At 42.9% G+C, this 19,591-nt stretch overlaps 1 protein-coding gene across 4 annotated transcripts in view; it reads left to right on the top strand.

Moving 5' to 3' along the window:
* Window positions 1-553: 553 nt before the first annotated feature.
* The window catches only part of TRAF6 (TNF receptor associated factor 6), a 34,211-nt gene continuing 15,173 nt past the window's right edge, over window positions 554-19,591 (top strand). The window contains exons 1-3 of one of the 4 annotated variants that reach the window (XM_038405189.1): window positions 554-699; window positions 12,712-12,777; window positions 14,579-14,909. In XM_038405189.1, coding sequence (XP_038261117.1) covers window positions 12,765-12,777; window positions 14,579-14,909 — 344 coding nt within the window. In that variant the 5' untranslated portion in view covers window positions 554-699; window positions 12,712-12,764. The other 3 variants (XM_038405192.2, XM_038405187.2, XM_038405191.2) reach the window with 3 other exon arrangements.

Raw genomic sequence — 19,591 nt, 5'->3', positions numbered from 1 at the left:
ATTGGAAAGAGTACAGCGAAGGGCAACAAAAATGATTAGGGGTCTAGAGCACATGACTTATGAGGAGAGGCTGAGGGAGCTGGGATTGTTTAGTCTGCAGAAGAGAAGAATGAGGGGGGATTTGATAGCTGCTTTCAACTACCTGAAAGGGGGTTTCAAAGAGGATGGCTCTAGACTGTTCTCAATGGTAGCAGATGACAGAACGAGGAGTAATGGTCTCAAGTTGCAATGGGGGAGGTTTAGATTGGATATTAGGAAAAACTTTTTCACTAAGAGGGTGGTGAAACACTGGAATGCGTTACCTAGGGAGGTGGTAGAATCTCCTTCCTTAGAGGTTTTTAAGGTCAGGCTTGACAAAGCCCTGGCTAGGATGATTTAACTGGGACTTGGTCCTGCTTTGAGCAGGGGGTTGGACTAGATGACCTTCTGGGGTCCCTTCCAACCCTGATATTCTATGATTCTATGATATTCTATGATTCTAAATCTCAAGCTGCCGGGGCGGGGCAGTGCCGCCGGCGATGCGGGGTAAGTACCCGCGGGAGCGGCCCTGCCCGGGCGGACCGGCCGCAGGGGGCGCTGCGCGGCGCTAGCCGCCTTCCTTCAGGTCCCTCTTGGCCGCGCTAGTCGCTCATCCTTCTTCGGAGTCGGAAGGAGTGTCCTGGCTGGGGCCAGAAGCCGAAGGCGGCGGTTCGGCCGCAGGTGAGTGTTCGGGCGGGGACCGCTGGGCCCCACCAGCCCCTCCCCGGGCTGCCCCGCCCGGAGCCGGCTTCCCCGCCCTGACGCGGGGTCGGGGCCGCCGGGCCCAGTTCGTAGCTCCCTGCCTGCGCTCCGGGCCTGGGAAAGGGGCCTGCGGCGTCTCCCTGCCTCCCGGGCGGGGGCGGGGGGTCCGGCCCGTAGAGAGCGGGACGCTGGGGCCGGGAAAGGGGAGGGAGAGCTCGGAGCGTGGTTCGCCGCCCGCGGCTGGAGAGCGCCTAGCGTGGCCGAGGGCAGTTGGGTTCCAGACGGACCCGCCGGCTGCGGCTCTTCCGCGAGGCTGAAAGGGCAAAACCCTGCGTGTGGATAAACCCGCCGCGAGAGGGGGACGAGTCCAGAATGAGAGGACCCGCCTCGGAGCGTGGCGTGCGCTCCTGGGGGGGCCTGTGTAGCTTCACAACGGGAAGGCTCCGGGGTGACCCTCTGGTCACAGCTTGTACGTATCTGTGCGGGGCGCAAATGTTCGATGATGAGCGTCAGTCTAGCAGAGAAAGGCATAACCTGCTCCAGTGGTTACTGGAAGTTGACCCTAGCCTTATTTCCTGTCTGAGTTTGTCACAAGTTTTAACAGTGAGAGTCGTTAGCCTCTGGAACAAATTGCCAGGCCTGGGCAGGGATTCTCCATCCCGGGCAGGGCTTTAAACTAAAATGAGATGTTGTTTTTAACGCTTTGCTCTAGGAATTATTTTGGGGAAGTTCTGTGTCCTGTGTTACACAGAAGGTCAGACTAGAGCAGTGGTGGGCAACCTGCTGCCTCTCACGGTCGTCTGCTGGGGGCCGCGAGACAGTTTGTTTACATTAACAAATTTATTAGAGCATGAGCTTTCGTGAGCTACAGCTCACTTCATCGGATGCATTGCAAATGCAGCCGATGAAGTGAGCTGTAGCTCACGAAAGCTCATGCTCTAATAAATTTGTTAGTCTCTACGGTGCCACAAGTCTTCCTTTTCTTTTTGTGAATACAGACTAACAAGGCTGCTACTCTGAAATTTGTTTACATTGACCGTCTGCAGGCACAGCTGCCCACCTGTGGGAAGCGGCGGCTAGCCCGCGTCACTCCCTGCAGCTCCCATTGGCTGGGAATGGCGAGCCGTGGCCACTGGGAGCTGTGGACGGCCATGCCCTGCGGACAGTCAATGTAAACAAACTGTCTCACGGCCCACCAGCAAATTACCCAGACTGCTACGTGTGGCCTGTGGGCCACAGGTTGCCCACCACTGGATTAGAGGATTCCAGTGGTCCTTTTTCTGGCCTTGGAATCTCTAAAGCAGTATGGTGGGTTTTTTTTTTAAATGGAAAGTATTCCTCAGTCTGGACTAACAAATTTATTAGAGCATAAGTTTTCGTGAGCTACAGCTCACTTCATCGGATGCATCTGATGAAGTGAGCTGTAGCTCACGAAAGCTTATGCTCCAATAAATTTGTTAGTCTCTAAGGTGCCACAAGTACTCCTTTTCTTTTTGCGAATACAGACTAACATGGCTGCTACTCTGAAACCTGTGAGTCTGAACTGCATTTGTAGACACTGTGAGCCAGATTCTTCCCTCACTGTTTATAGCAAGCACCAGTTCCATTGAGATTAGGATCGTATTGTTTGTGAGGGGAATGTATGGCCACTGATTAATTGATTCTGCTTCCTGATATCCAGATGGACTTCTTTTTGTGTGATCTAGTGGCTTGAGTGAAGGACTAGTTGTAAGGGAATCCCTGAGTTCTACCTGAACTCTGTCAGAGTCCTTGTATAGTCTTGGGCAAATCATTTGATTTCCATTTGTCTCCATTTTCCTGTCTGTAAAATGGGGATAATAGCTACTTTAAGTGCTTTAGGAATTGATTAATTGATTATAAGTGCTTTAAAAATGAGATCTGAGAGAGCATACAATTTTCTTGCAAGAATGGTAGTTGCTCTTTGGTACAGACGGGCAGTATTTGGTATTTATAACAAATATTTTAAGTACTTTCCTTGCCAAGTATAATAGCTTGAAGGGTTTTTATTTGGGGTAAATTCTTGGGATAGATACTGGGTGTTTTCTCTCTTGATCCTGATCCCTTCTGCCTTCTATTAGTTTTCTAATGCCAATGCTGGCTTTAAAAAAGTGATCATCCTGTATTTGTTTGTTTTGTTCTTTGAGCCTAGAAACTGGTCCTAGATTCTCTTTTGAGCTTTTTCTAACTTTTCATCTGTTAAACTATGGACTGGTTAATGGGGATTATAGTATTTTTCTGACATTCATAGAATGCAACACAAATAACAGTATTCAAAAAGAGAGACTGACTTAGCTGTATATATGTGAGTTTACAGCTCTCGGTGTGTTAGATGTGAAGATTATTCTTGGTGGTGTGGGGAGGGGAAGGGAAACCCTGCCTAGTATAACTTGCCTTACCCGGTATCTCTCTCCATCTATGTAATAAGTTATGAGTGCAGTAACACTGGTTTCATTTAATAAATTCTGCCTCAAACAAGGTAACCTTATGCCTCTTTAGATTTGAGTCAAGAAAGCTGCAAAACTGATCAGATTGTCAGACCAGTTTGGATTGCATCCATTGTTTAAGATGACGGGAAACCTTCCTCCTATTAAGTGATAGTCTGTAATCATTGAGAATTAGTGTGGTCATAATATTAAAAATGATTAAGAATAGAACCACCTTGTCAGAGGCAAAATATGCCTCTGACAAATTTTAGCACTGCACAGCCAACATCTGTTAATGAGCAATGTGGATTCTGTTCTGTCTCGTATCAACAGAATGGTTAAGTTCTGAATGCCATCTTCAGTGAGTGAAAAGATAAAAAGAATATAGTTTGCGAATCAGTGCTTGTCATTAGAAGGCCACCTTTTGATTTGCAAGTTCCAAACATGGAACCCCTTTAAGTCATTTTTCTGCTTATAATTGCATTGAAGCTATAGCATCTTGTTTCCATACACTTCTGGAAGCTACAAATGATGAGAAGAGTGCTAGCAAACTGTGTTTCTCTACAGATCCTGTGAATAAATTTAATATCGAGCCATAGTTTTCTAGTCCATGACTTTATATGCATGTTGTTCCACTTTTGTTGTAGCATGAAAGGACCACAAAATTAGCCTCAATACCATGCGGAGAACTTATTCACATATTAAGTACACTTGATAAAACAGTAGAACTATTTTGGTGATGGCCAGCAAATGAGCCTCTTGCCCACACTACCTATGCATTGGTCTGCTGCTCGTTCCATGTTCGTCTCCAGTTTTTCCCCACAATTAAACTTTTCTGGAGTTTCACCAGGCACTAGTGAATGTAGGTCACGGGTTTTAATGTTGTAAACTAATATGCTGTGCAGTTGGTGTTTTTTTTTTTTTAAATCATACTGAAAATACTTTTGCTACTAAAAATCCATTTAATGGAAAATCTTTGGACATGAAGTGTACATGTTTTCAGTTCAGTGTCAGTGAATTTAATTAATTCAGCACCTCCAGAAAAAATAACCTTATTCGTATCACAATAGTGCCCAGAAGCCCAGAAATTAATTTCAGAGCTCCATTGTGTTAGTGGCTGTACAAACACATAGTGCAACACAAATGATCTCTTGCTCTCACCTGCCAAAGGGGAAATAAAAGTAAATATAAGAGTAAAAAGTGAAAGGATACTTCAGTTGTTTAACAATAGTATGGTTGCTTAGCCCCATCTTATCCAAAGGTTTTACAGCATTTGTACAAACACTAACTAATCTTCACGACCATCTTATGAGGTTAGAAGATGCCTTAAAATAAGGCACTGAGACTTGACCAGGGTCACTCTGCAGATCAATGTCAGAGCCAAAAATAGAATCTGGGAGTCTTGTTTGGCCCTGATCTTGAAAATATGCGTATTTTTAACTTTAAGTACATGGCTGCTCCCATTGAAGTCAATAGGACTAGTTGTATAAATAAAACTAATCATGCACAAAGTGTTTTCAGGATCAGAAGAGTGTCTGTCTCTGCTTTAAGCACAGCATATCTTAGGTACTTATATCATCCCCTTTACTACAGTATCTGAGCACCTCATAATCTTTAATATAAATCTTCACGGCACCTCTGAGTATGGGGAACTGTGGCATAAGAGAGACTGGGTCACACACATCTGTAGGAGATCAGGAAATTTAAACCTGGTTTTCTGCATTCCAGGCTGGCACCCTAATCGGTGAACCATCCTGTGTGTATCATAAATGACACTTGCTCTGTATTTACTTATATCAGTACCAGCTCTCTAAAGTATTATTTTTGAGAATATAGCTGAGAAGCATTTCAACCAAATTAAAAAACAGTGTCAACAGATGTACTGGCTCTTTAAATTATTTAATAAGCTTTTTTTTAATTACACTCATTCACTATTTATTTGCCATCTGATGTTCAAGGGCAGTCACACCTGGGACCATTTAAAACATACTCAATAGAAACAAGATCCTTTTCTTAGTGTTCTACCTTGGACTGTAAATGCATTTTTGTTTATCATAATTTTCCTCCTGTTCAAAAAATCTTATTAAAGTAAGAAAAGCCAAAACAAAAAAAATGTTGTTTTGATTAACCAGGACATGCACCCTCCGGAGAGAGACTGCATGCATAACTGAGTAGTTCCCATCTAATCTCCTAAGTAACACTAACTATGCAATTACTTAATCATAAAATATTGTCAACATTCTCTCCAAGCAAAGAGAAACTAGCTAGAAAGCTGCAGAAATTCCCAGGGGCCTAAAGAAAGAGCAATTATATCCAGCGCCAATGACTGGAACTGAAAGTCTTACAGGCTTCAGTTATTGCTGGGTTTTTGGGGTTTTTTTCTGCTTTGAACAAGAACATTTTCTCCCTTTTTATAGTCTTAGGTTGACAGTTAAATAATATTTAATCACAGTTGTTATTGGCCAAGCGATTAGGGAGTTTTAACTGTCACTAGTAAAGAACTCCTATGCCTCAAGGGAAAATTTGGAATGAAAATCAACTATTGCTAAGAAAACAGAAATTTTGTTTTTTGCACTTCATATGCTCTGTTTGAATGTATTCCATTTTTCTTCTCTAGCACCTTCTAATGTAAGGATCTCAATGTGCATTACAAATATTAGTGTAAACTTGCAACACCCTTTGCATTGTAGTGAGTAGTCCCGTTGACTAATATGTCTTGTAATAGTGTTTATGGGATTGAGCTCTAAGTAAAGTGCCCAAAGTCACATGGCAAATTTGCGGCAGAGATTGGAATTAGAGTGGCAATCTCTTGATTTCCAAACCTGTATCTACATAAAGACCATTTCCTTTCTTGCACTCAAGTAATTGCCTCTGCTGGCAACATTGTATGGAGTGGAGGGTTGAAACCAGAGGGTTAGATTTTTGTTTAGTAACTTCATATAAGGAATATGGTATTGGAAGAATATTGTTCCATAACTATTCCGGTCTGTTTTCATTTTTCTGATTTTCCTTATCATGACTAGTCAATATGTAGTTTTCCTTTTTGTCATCCCTATACATGAGGCAGAGAAATAATAAAAATTTATAGAAAATTTCTAGTGTCTAGTATACATGACTTCAGATTGTTATAGTGATTAATACATCTCTTATATTCTAGAAAGGCTAGCAAGGTACATATCAAATATGTAGAATATAAGGGAATATAAATTCTATGCAATGTGTGGAGAGAGAGAGAGAGAGAGAGAGAGAGAGAGAGCGCAATAGGATTTGTTGTCTCCTTAAATCTTTTTTCTCTCTCGCTAATGACTCTTAAGTGTAACCATTTACTGTGTGATTCCGCCCTCCTTGTACATCCAAATAACTTGCTGACTTCAACAGGAGTCTTGAGTGCAAAAGAGATTTAGGACTGGTTGTGTGACTTGTAGATTGGGCATTTAAATTATTTTACCTAAACTTGGAGTTTTCTTTGTTTTGCTTAAAACACCTTTACCGTGTTACAAAAGTTTTTAAGTTTGAGTGTAGACACTTATCTTGCATAGATAGTCTAAAGAAGTGGCTATTGGTATTTTGAACCTTTTTTTGGGGTGGAGGGGGAGGTAAATCAAGAGATGTGGTGTTCATGTAAGAGCCAGCTCTTCTGGTCTGACTGAGATATCCCATTTAGTCTCATTGCTTCATAGTGCAAGTAGCTTCACAGCATCGAGTTACCTGCTGGTTAAAAGTTCAGTTGCAGTTTGATCTTCAAAAGCCCCTCAGTATTGCCTCTCCTGCTTTGAGTCCTAAAATGTAGCCTGGGCCTGTTCTCTGGACCTAGGGATGTGACTGACAGAGAAGTGTTCAGCATTACATTCTCCATTTTTATCAGAGTATCTTTCCCTATTGGTAGCAGTCTGTCACAATTTACATCAAATTTACTCAATCAGCCCCAGCCATCAGCAGCTATCGGGGGGAAAAGCCATGCCTGACTACCCAACTCAGAAAGCATCTCTCCAGCTACTGCCCCCTTAGAGGTGAAGTCTTCAGGCTCCTGTCAAATGGTTGTCTATAAGACAAATCTGAGTGCATCTTACAGTAACTCCTCACTTAACGTCGTCCTGGTAAACGTTGTTTCGTTGTTGCATCGCTGTTCAATTAGATAACATGCTCGTTTAAAGTTGTGCAGTGCTCCCTTATAATGTTGTTTGGCAGCCGCCTGCTTTGTCCACTGCTTGCAGAAAGAGCAGCCATTGGAGCTAGCTGGTGGGGGCTTGGAACCAGGGTGGACCAGCAGCCCCCCTATCAGCTCCCCTAAGTTCCCTGTGCAGCAACTGCCCAGCAGGCTATCCCCAGACAGTTCAGCTGTCCCTCCCCCCATTGCATGTGCTGTTCCTGCCCTCTGCTTTGGAGCTGCTCCTGGGAGCCTCCTGCTTTCTGTGCAGGGGATGGGAGGGGAAGAGGAGTACTGATGTCAGGGTGTCCCCCTCCCCCTCATTCCTTCCCCCACACTCCTGTACCCCATCTCCACAGATCATGGGGTGGGGGGACAGGACAGGGCTCAGGATGGAGGGAGCTTGCTGGCAGCAGCTTCTGTCTCAACTTGCTGATCTACTTAAAAAGGCAGTATACCTAAGTACACTTAGAGTGGAGTCAGCGTACTTAAAGGGGCAATGCGTCTTTCACACACACATGCACACCTTTCTTCTCTCTTCCCCCCCCCCCCTTTGGAAAGTGGAGGGAGTGGTGCACTCCAGTGGGATAACATGGGTTTATCATCACATTCAGTTTCCACAGGGAATGTTTACAGCCGCTTTTGTCTGGCAAAAAACATTTTTCCCTGGAACCTAACCCCCTCAATTTACATTAATTCTTATGGGGAAATTGGATTCGCTTAACATCATTTCACTTAAAGTAGCATTTTTCAGGAACATAACTGCAACATAACTTTAAGTGAGGAGTTACTGTGTTTTTACACACAGGCTAAAAACTCTACACAGTTCCTTAAAAAGAGAAACATTACTGAATTTAATTCTCAGCTTATTCCCTTTTGTTTTTTTGAAATAGTTATTGTGTGTATTTGTAGACATATGTATGCACTTCAATTTAGTTTCAGATATTTAGTTAATTTAACAAAATATAGCCTGAACTGCTTAGGGCATGGGTACACTAGAAACTTCAAAGCACTGCCACGGGAGCACTCCCATGGTAGCGCTTTGAAGTGCAAGTGTGGTCGCATACGAGCGCTGGGAGAGAGGTCTCCCAGCACTCCTGGTAATCCACCTCCACGAGCGGATTAGCTCCGAGTACTGGGAGCCTGTTTACACTAGCGCTTTAAAGCGTGCAGACTTGCTGCACTCAGGGGGGTGATTTTTCACACTCCTGAGCCAGCAAGTTAGAGCGCTATAAAATGTAAGTGTAGACAAGCCCTTAGTTTGGTATTGCCTTTAGTTACCAAGGATAAATGGCCAAAGTTTAGGCCACAGTGTGCATATAAAACATTCCACATAACTTGTCCAGACTTCTAAACTGCAGACAAATTCTGGGGCTCTGGTCTATGGACATGTTTATTGAGTAGGTAAACTTGAAGAGAACAGTTCTTCAATTCTATGCCCTTATCACTGGGGAGATGGTACCACCTCCTTTCAAAGCTATTCTGATGACTATACTGTGTGATGCTGGGCTAAAGGAATATCATGACTGACACAACAGCGTTTTTCCAAACTAATCTGTATATATGAGTGCTAATATATACTATATATAATTATAACAAGACCAGAGAAGTATTGTTCAGGCGGGAAGGGGATAAAAATTTGAGCTGAATAGCAGGGAAGGATTCCTGAGGCTTTTAGACTGGAGAATAAATGCCTAGTGAAGTGGCGAAGAAAGGGTTAGATTAGACATGGTGTTGGGAATATCCTACATTTTCAAATCTATCCTCTTCATCTGAACTACGAGCAATTTAAAATTCCCCTTGCAGGGAAATTCCCCAGCAGAGAATCATAGATTCATAGATACTAAGGTCAGAAGGGACCACTCTGATCATCTAGTCTGACCTCCTGCACAGCGCAGGCCACAGAATGTCACCCACCACTCCTATGAAAAACCTCACCCATGTCTGAGCTATTGAAGTCCTCAAATCATGGTTCAAAACTTCAAGGAGCAGAGAAGCCTCCCTCCAGTCAACCATGCCCCATGCTACAGAGGAAGGCAAAAAAACCTCCAGGGTCTCTCCAATCTGCCCTGGAGGAAAACTCCCTCCCGACCCCAAACATGGCAATCAGCCAAACCCTGAGCACATGGGCAAAATTCACCAGCCAGATACCCAGGAAAGAATTTTCTATAGTAAATCAGATCCCATCCATCTAATATCCCATCTCAGGGGATTTGGCCTATTTACCCTGAATATTTAAAGATCAATTACTTACCAAAATCCCATTATCCCATCATACCATCTCCTCCATAAACTTATTGAGTAGAATCTTAAAACCAGATAGATCTTTTGCCCCCACTGCTTCCCTTGGAAGGCTATTCCAAAACTTCACTCCTCTGATGGTTAAAAACCTTCGTCTGATTTCAAGTCTAAACTTCCTGGTGGCCAGTTTATACCCATTTGTTCTTGTGTCCACATTGGTGCTCTGAGCTTAAATAATTCCTCTCCCTCTCCTATATTTATCCCTCTGATATATTTATAGAGAGCAATCATATCTCCCCTCAACCTTCTTTTAGTTAGGCTAAACAAGCCAAGCTCCTTAAGTCTCCTTTCATAAGACAAGTTTTCCATTCCTCGGATCATCCTAGTAGCCCTTCTCTGTACCTGCTCCAGTTTGAATTCATCCTTTTTAAACATGGGAGACCAGAACTGCACACAGTATTCTAGGTGAGGTCTCACCAGTGCCTTGTATAACGGTACTAAAACCTCCTTATCCCTACTGGAAATGCCTCTCCTGATGCATCCCAAAACCGCATTAGCTTTTTTCACAGCCATATCACATTGGCAGCTCATAGTCATCCTATGATCAACCAATACTCCAAGGTCCTTCTCCTCTTCCGTTACTTCTAATTGATGCGTCCCCAACTTATAACTAAAATTCTTGTTATTAATCCCTAAATGCATAACCTTACACTTCTCACTATTAAATTTCATCCTATTACTATTACTCCAGTTTACAAGGTCATCCAGATCCTCCTGTATAATATCCCGATCCTTCTCCGAATTGGCAATACCTCCCAGCTTTGTATCATCTGCAAACTTTATTAGCACACTCCCACTTTTTGTGCCAAGGTCAGTAACAAAAAGATTAAATAAGATTGGTCCCAAAACCGATCCCTGAGGAACTCCACTGGTAACCTCCCTCCAACCTGACAGTTCACCTTTCAGTAGGACCCGTTGCAGTCTCCCCTTTAACCAATTCCTTATCCATCTTCTGATGTTCATATTGATCCCCATCTTCTCCAATTTAACTAATAATTCCCCTAATCCTAATAATTAATAATAAATCATGCTAGTGCACATGCACTGCTTTCACAACTAAGTTGCTGTTTGTTCATTTCATTGTCTGCTCCAGCTCAGCCAACAGAGAAGTGTCTGATCCTACAGTGAAAGATTAGGTTTATGTTTGTCTCCCTCTGGTATGCTGCTCCAGTACTGCTATTGTGCAGGAGTAGCAGTACAGGTGCAGTATTGGAGGAGGAGAAGACAGATGCAAACACAAAGTATAAAAGATCTCAGTTGTTTTTTTTTAAATCACATGAAGGAATTGTTTAAAATTAGGGTTAAGTAATTGTTATATTTTCAGCTGTTCATCTACAGCAACACTGTAAACTTAAAGATTTAGAAACATCTCCCATTTTATGTAAGAACATGTGGGGAGGGACTTCCCTTTTAGATAAAATAAAACTAAGGCCTTGTCTACACCGCCACTTTCCAGCACTGCAACTTTCTTGCTCAGGGTTGTGAAAAAACACCCACACCCTCAGTACTGCAAGTTTCAGCGCTGCAAAGTGACAGTGTAGACAGTTTTCAGAGTAGCAGCCGTGTTAGTCTGTATTCTCAAAAAGAAAAGGAGTACTTGTGGCACCTTAGAGACTAACAAATTTATTAGCGCATAAGCTTTCGTGAGCTACAGCTCATGTCATCGGATGCATTTGCTGGAAAAAACAGTGTAGACAGTGGCTCCCAGCGCTGGGAGCTACTCCCTTCATGGAGGTGGGGTTTTTTTATAGCGCTCTGCTGCGACTACACAGCCATGCTAGGGTCATGCTAATGAAGATGTGCCCTAAGTCACTGGGTGTTGGAAGGAACCCCACCACAACTCACTTAAAACTGACTTGATTTATTTGTTTAAAGAATTGCCTCTCTGTGCCTGAAGTTTCCCCATTAAACAGAGGTAAAAGAGATGGCCACCTTTTATAAACCTTTTGGAAGTGTGCAGATGGAAAGCTCCATATAAGAGAGGAGTATTAGTTTATAATTTAAATTAGGGATTTTTTATGCAATAATAGGGTGGTGATTGGTTGCATTGACTCATCCATTAAGATGACTCTGTTGTTTTTCCCCATAGACTGAATGGTTCATAGCTACTCTGGTTACAGGAAAGCAATTCAGATTGGAGAGGAGTAAGTGTAATGCTTCAAACTCCTGTAGAAACTGTAAAGTGCTGTAAATGATAAATTGTTAGGATTATACTGAATAAAATCCTACTCTCCTTAAGTACTACTTTAGTAGGATTTTCCAGAGAGATAAAATGATGATCACAAGGAAAAGATCTGTCTTTAACAGATTCTACTCTATAAAATAGATGGAATACTCATAATTGTGATGAAAGCACAAGGCCTACTCTATTTCTTTTCTTCATTTCAGCTTGACTTCTTGAGTTCCTGTGTGTCACAGTTACAGGATTAGCTGCATCCCTGTCTGTTACCTTGTCTCTTCTGAGTACACCCCCTTAGGTCTCATGCCTTCCCTTTTCTTGGGGTGGATCCTTTCATTATCTCAAATAGGTACCACTCTACAGTACCTCGTCCTTACCCTGAAGGTCTGATTGGGTTTGGGCAGCTGTGGTTTTTCCCTTCAGGATCTGTGACCAGTGAATTAATGACCCAAAACAGCCGCCTTAAAACAGAAGTATTGTTTAACCCTAGGAACAAAGTATTTCAGAGGAAAGGATCTTAAAATAACAAAAGGCTACCCTTGTATCTAGCTTACCTAGAGCCTAAACACCCTTCTGAGGGGATGCCAGGTGTCTAAATCCTGAAGGCCCCACACAGCAGACTTTGGTTTCTCAGGCTCATGGCACTGTAAACTCTCTAGTGACACGAGAGAGTCCAGTCATCTTAATTACTCCAGCCCTCTTCCCCTCATGAGTGATGGTGACTCTCCCGCAGACATAGCACTGTCCATACGGCACTTAAATCAGCATAAATTGTGTCACTCGAGGCAGGGTGTTGTTAATTCACACCACTGAGCAACATAACTTATGTCGACTTAAGCTGTCAAAAACCTGTGTCCCCATGAATGTGATTCTTTAAGCTCTCTTGAGTCTTCTAATTTTTCTCCCTTCCCCCTTCACAGGTACTGATTTGTACCTGGAAAAACCTGTCTGACCAGTCCAACAGTGGGTCTCAATGGAGCATCAAGGTGAATGGCTCTTGCATTGTGCCTCAAGTGTGTGCTGAGAAGCCTATGTATGGATCCACCCTTCCTCTACCTTGGTGCATTTCCTGACAATTCCACAGCATATTAACTCAGTATATGCATATACTAAACATCACAATAACCAGGTCAATTCCAAATGTTAATAAATTATTACAGAAAACTCCAGATCCATCACACCGTTGATTTTGTCTGTATCTTAAGTGGTTTGGTACTAGTCCCTTTTAGAAGCATTACTACTTATTCAGAATCTGCCTGTCAGCACTCGGCATGCCTGTACAAAATAAAAAAGCACACAGGAGATGGTCTGAAACTTGAGAACTACACACCCTATCCTCAAAAAAAGAAAAGGAGTACTTGTGGCACCTTAGAGACTAACAAATTTATTTGAGCATAAGCTTTTGTGAGCTACAGCTCACTTCATCAGATGCATCCGATGAGGTGAGCTGTAGCTCACGAAAGCTTATGCTCAAATAAATTTATGTGTCTAATGTGTCACAAGTACTCCTTTTCTTTTTTGCGAATACAGACTAACACGGCTGCTACTCTGACACCCTATTCTGCAAACTTGGCCTTGCCTAGCTTTTAAGGCAACTGACTGACTGGCTAGATTAGACTTTGTGCCTCTGAGTTCAGCACTGTCAAACTCAAACTGTCAGTGATGGAGAATTCCAGAAATGAGGGCCTACTGAGAACCCCTAATCCTAGTCCTACAAATCCAGTGCTCTTAAATTGAGCATCCCAGTAGATCCCAGTTGCCAGGTTGAAGTATGTGCATGTGCGGTTACTGTTTTCTAGTAGTCTGAACCTGAAATCATAGAGTAGTTTGTACATTAAACTGGCACTTTGAATTAAACCTGTAAACCACTTACTGTAATATAGTATTCCAAGTAGTCTATCCTAGCCTTTATCAGCTTTATTGCTATATGAATTCAATGTTTGAGAGCAGCATTTGAAAAACTAACTTTGCTAACAATATTCTCCCTTCTGCAGGTAAATAGGATTCATTTCCTGTTTTGATGCTGTCTTTCCAGTTATATTGGAGGAGGTACAGGAGAGCAGGAAAGCATTTTAGAATACTGTTAGCTTGTGTCTAGCCTTCCAGATCGTACTGCAGAAATCTGACCCTTGCCTCATGTTTTGTAGTTTCTGACTAAATTGAAAATCTTATTGCTGATATAAAAATCTTATCAGCATTGCAATATTGTTTGACTCGCATTTGCAGCTGAACATCTACTTTGTTTCTTGTACTATTTTTTCACTGATGTACGTCCAGAATACTCGTATCAAATAATTTGAAACCTAAACCATGAATCCTACTTTCCTAAAAATGTCAAATATGACTTACAGTGGCACAGAACGTGAAGCTGAGATTGCTTCATATAATAAAGCTGTTTTGTACAGCATTTTTCATGCAAACTATCTCAGAAGGCTTTATGGGGGTAAATAATATTAGAGAGAGAGACCCTTTTAATAGGGAGAAAAAATATTTTCTTCTGAGATTGAAATAACATGGCAAATCAGAGATAGAGCAGACTGCAAGAGTGGTTTAAAAAATTTAAGGCTGCTTCTCCCCTAGAGGCTGTAAGATTGTGAGATGAGATAGAAGGGAAGTAAGGGCAATAAAAAGGTAGTCCATGAGCTGAAACAACTCTGCTGAAGGTTTTACATTTCGGGACCCAGTGACCCCCTTTTTATGTCCAAGATAAGGGCTGGGTGCTGGAGGGAGAATGCCTGGAAAGCCAGCTTTTAGAGTACTTGATTTAACATATCTTCATTCTTTCAGATCGTCTCCTCAGTACTCAACTAGTTACTATGAGCTTGATACAGAGTGACAACAGCTATAGAGCCAGAGATCTGGAGACTGGCTGCTGTGCAGCCATGGCCAGTGCGGGCAGTGCTGGAGCTAAAGAAGACAGCATAGGTGTCTCTGTCAGCAGTGGGACTGGAAACCTTCCCAACTCCTTCACGGAGGAGACTCAAGGATATGATGTGGAGTTTGATCCCCCCCTGGAAAGTAAATATGAATGTCCAATCTGTTTGATGGCTCTACGGGAAGCAGTGCAGACGCCATGCGGACACCGGTTTTGCAAAGGCTGCATTGTCAAATCAATAAGGTAAAGGAGTGCTCATGGGAATTGATTTTAGGAAGAATGTTGACCTGAGTGTAATAGCTTTCTGGCAACATAACTAAGTGCAACTTGTGAGGACAAATTATGTGTCTTATTGCTGCTATATTTTCAGTGTGTTATGACTGAGCATCTTTGAAGATGCTATATTATGGATGGCCTAGTTAGCAATGCCTATAGTTAATGTTGCCCCTATTTTTAGTTGCTTATATCTTTTCCAGACTTTACCTGTTCAGGCTGAAATTTTCCATATTTGGTGTCTGCCTCAGAATGAAGTTTTTGGAAACTTTGAGTAAAAACAATTCAGCTGTTTCTCAGAACAAGGTTAGGGGGGAAAATAAGATGTTTAGGCCATGAGCTTCAGAATTTGTTGAGAAACTCTAGAGCCTCCTTGCCTTGGAGCAAGGACTTGAAATTTGGCACAGAGGTCACCCTGGAGTCATGGATATGCTTTTTGCCATCCCTGTGAACATTTGCCCATTTTGACCAAGTTATGAGCTTCTGAAAATCTGTTTGTACAAGCTCAATAGAAACTTCTTTGGCAAGTAAATTCTGATTTCATCTGCGTTATGCATGCTGTGAGGCTGAGTAGGACTTGCAGTTCCTTCCTATAGTCAAGGGCCACTGTGACACCAGGTACAGGAATTGAGCAGGAAGATGACTTTGCTTTCAGTGCCTGACCCCTCCCATCCAACACTGGTACCCAGGCAGTGAGGAGGAGAGGAGGAGGAGGAGAAGGATGCTGCCTGCCTGGAATGCAGAGGGATAAGGATGGGGAGTGGTGAGAAAACAGGCTGGGACAAAGCCATTGGGGGATTTAGATGACGAGTTAGGGGGTGGGAAGGACTGGAACAAAAGGAAGCTGGGGCTGGGGGGCAGGAAGTAGGGCAGGGGAGTCTGTTTCTATTAGCAAAAAGAAAAGGAGTACTTGTGGCACCTTAGAGACTAACAAATTTATTAGAGCATAAGCTTTCGTGAGCTACAGCTCACTTCATCGGATGCATTTGGTGGAAAAAACAGAGGAGAGATTTATATACACACACACACAGAGAACATGAAACAATGGGTTTATCATACACACTGTAAGGAGAGTGATCACTTAAGATAAGCCATCACCAGCAGCGGGGGGGGGAAAGGAGGAAAACCTTTCATGGTGACAAGCAAGGTAGGCTAATTCCAGCAGTTAACAAGAATATCAGAGGAACAGTGGGGGGTGGGGTGGGAGGGAGAAATACCATGGGGAAATAGTTTTACTTTGTGTAATGACTCATCCATTCCCAGTCTCTATTCAAGCCTAAGTTAATTGTATCCAGTTTGCAAATTAATTCCAATTCAGCAGTCGCTTGTTGGAGTCTGTTTTTGAAGCTTTTTTGTTGAAGTATAGCCACTCTTAGGTCTGTGATCGAGTGACCAGAGAGATTGAAGTGTTCTCCAACTGGTTTTTGAATGTTATAATTCTTGACGTCTGATTTGTGTCCATTCATTCTTTTACGTAGAGACTGTCCAGTTTGGCCAATGTACATGGCAGAGGGGCATTGCTGGCACATGATGGCATATATCACATTGGTAGATGCGCAGGTGAACGAGCCTCTGATAGTGTGGCTGATGTGATCAGGCCCTATGATGGTATCCCCTGAATAGATATGTGGACAGAGTTGGCAACGGGCTTTGTTGCAAGGATAGGTTCCTGGGTTAGTGGTTCTGTTGTGTGGTGTGTGGTTGCTGGTGAGCATTTGCTTCAGATTGGGGGGCTGTCTGTAAGCAAGGACTGGTCTGTCTCCCAAGATCTGTGAGAGTGATGGCTCGTCCTTCAGGATAGGTTGTAGATCTTGATCCCACCATCAACCTCAGCCTGGACCAGTCCACACAAGAGATCCACTTCCTGGACACTACGGTGCTAATAAGCGATGGTCACATAAACAAACACCACCCTATATCGGAAACCTACTGACCGCTATTCCTACCTACATGCCTCTAGCTTTCATCCAGATCATACCACTCGATCCATTGTCTACAGCCAAGCGCTACGATATAACCGCATTTGCTCCAACCCCTCAGACAGAGACAAACACCTACAAGATCTCTATCATGCATTCCTACAACTACAATACCCACCTGCTGAAGTGAAGAAACAGATTGACAGAGCCAGAAGAGTACCCAGAAGTCACCTACTACAGGACAGGCCCAACAAAGAAAACAACAGAACGCCACTAGCCATCACCTTCAGCCCCCAACTAAAACCTCTCCAACGCATCATCAAGGATCTACAACCTATCCTGAAGGACGACCCATCACTCTCACAGATCTTGGGAGACAGGCCAGTCCTTGCTTACAGACAGCCCCCCAATCTGAAGCAAATACTCTCCAGCAACCACACACCACACAACAGAACCACTAACCCAGGAACCTATCCTTGCAACAAATCCCGTTGCCAACTCTGTCCACATATCTATTCAGGGGATACCATCATAGGGCCTGATCACATCAGCCACACTATCAGAGGCTCGTTCACCTGCGCATCTACCAATGTGATATATGCCATCATGTGCCAGCAATGCCCCTCTGCCATGTACATTGGCCAAACTGGACAGTCTCTACGTAAAAGAATGAATGGACACAAATCAGACGTCAAGAATTATAACATTCAAAAACCAGTTGGAGAACACTTCAATCTCTCTGGTCACTCGATCACAGACCTAAGAGTGGCTATACTTCAACAAAAAAGCTTCAAAAACAGACTCCAACGAGAGACTGCTGAATTGGAATTAATTTGCAAACTGGATACAATTAACTTAGTCTTGAATAGAGACTGGGAATGGATGAGTCATTACACAAAGTAAAACTATTTCCCCATGAAGAAAAGGAGTACTTGTGGCACCTTAGAGACTAACAAATTTATTAGAGCATAAGCTTTCGTGAGCTACAGCTCACTTCATCGGATGCATTTCTAAGGTCTCTAAGGTGCCACAAGTACTCAAGTACTCCTTTTCTTTTTGCGAATACAGACTAACACGGCTGCTACTCTGAAACCTATTTCCCCATGGTATTTCTCCCTCCCACCGCACCCCCCACTGTTCCTCTGATATTCTTGTTAACTGCTGGAATTAGCCTACCTTGCTTGTCACCATGAAAGGTTTTCCTCCTTTCCCCCCCTGCTGCTGGTGATGGCTTATCTTAAGTGATCACTCTCCTTACAGTGTGTATGATAAACCCATTGTTTCATGTTCTCTGTGTGTGTGTATATAAATCTCTCCTCTGTTTTTTCCACCAAATGCATCCGATGAAGTGAGCTGTAGCTCATGAAAGCTTATGCTCTAATAAATTTGTTAGTCTCTAAGGTGCCACAAGTACTCCTTTTCTTTTTGCGAATACAGACTAACACGGCTGCTACTCTGAAACCTGTTTCTATTAGAATACACTTGCCTTAGAACCTGAAATAGAACTCGGAATTCCTGAGTCTCAGTATTCCTCTATCAGCTAGTAACTGTGGAACTGTCACGTTCCGGGGTGCAGTCCAGACCAATGAGAAGTTGTCACTTTCCCTGCAACCTAGGGTGCCTCACAGTGCTTTGCTGGGCTGCTCAGAAACAGCCTACCAGCATGCAGGTCACACGCTGAGTGTCTGTACAGCCCTGACCCAGCAACTCTGACCCCAGCAGCCTGTCAGCAACTCACCAGCCACATTCTGGCTTCCAGAAGCCTTGGTTACTACTTGCTGGGTGACCCCAACACACTCCCAGTCCAAAATTTTCCCTCAAAACTGTGTTCTGCACTGTACAGCCCTCTCCTGAACAGTTCAGACATTAGAGGTCCATTGCCCATGTGACAGGTCAATAGTCAACAGTTGGCTACTTTAACTGAAATTACCAAACAGCTCAGTTGAAACACAACATTGGATTAGTTTAGATTGTAGCTAAATAATTTTTTTATTTTTAAAGAGATTTTAAGTGAGTACAAATATGAGGTATTAAAGTCAGAAATGATTACAAGAGAAATAAAGATAAAATGCTTTCTGATAGCTAAAACTTAACAAGCTAGACTTAGTACAAGGTAAAATCCTTACCGTTATGTTCCCAACAATATTGCTTACCAAATTCTCAGGTCAGGATCTACCCCAAAGTCCAGGGGCTAGTTCCTTTGTCATATTAGGTAAAAGAGAGAGATAGGGAGAGATGCCTTGGGGTGTTTTGCCCCTCAGTTTTGTAGTTCAGCCACCCTTCTGAGGATTACCCATCAAAGCAAAGTTTATTCAAACAGTAAAGAAGGCAACATTGAGGCTGATGGTGTGAAGGTGGCTGCATGCTCTTTCTTCTCCCCTGTGTATGGTTGTCTCCTGCCATTTCCCCCTCTAGCTGGCTCAAGGACCCTGTTTACTACTTGAATGTGTATTTACCTGAATTTACATATCTTTGTTTAGGATAGACTTGCGTAACAACTTTTGCCTAGTCACGGCTGTGAGAGTTTGAACATGTGCTAACACCATCACACAGGAGGAATTCATAACTTTACATATAATGTTGCTACACACATTTCACAATATTCTTGAGCAGCAAGTAATTAGTTTTCAAACGATATCTCACAAGGTGTGTAGGGTGTGAACACAGTGTGTAGAGTGTGAACACAGGGGTGCTTTTGGTCACAGTAGTAATTAGTAAAATATGCCCATCCTA

This window comes from Dermochelys coriacea, chromosome 6 (assembly GCF_009764565.3).
Source record: "Dermochelys coriacea isolate rDerCor1 chromosome 6, rDerCor1.pri.v4, whole genome shotgun sequence".
Classification (NCBI taxonomy): Eukaryota; Metazoa; Chordata; order Testudines; family Dermochelyidae; genus Dermochelys; species Dermochelys coriacea.
This window is presented reverse-complemented; position numbering and strand designations above follow the sequence as displayed.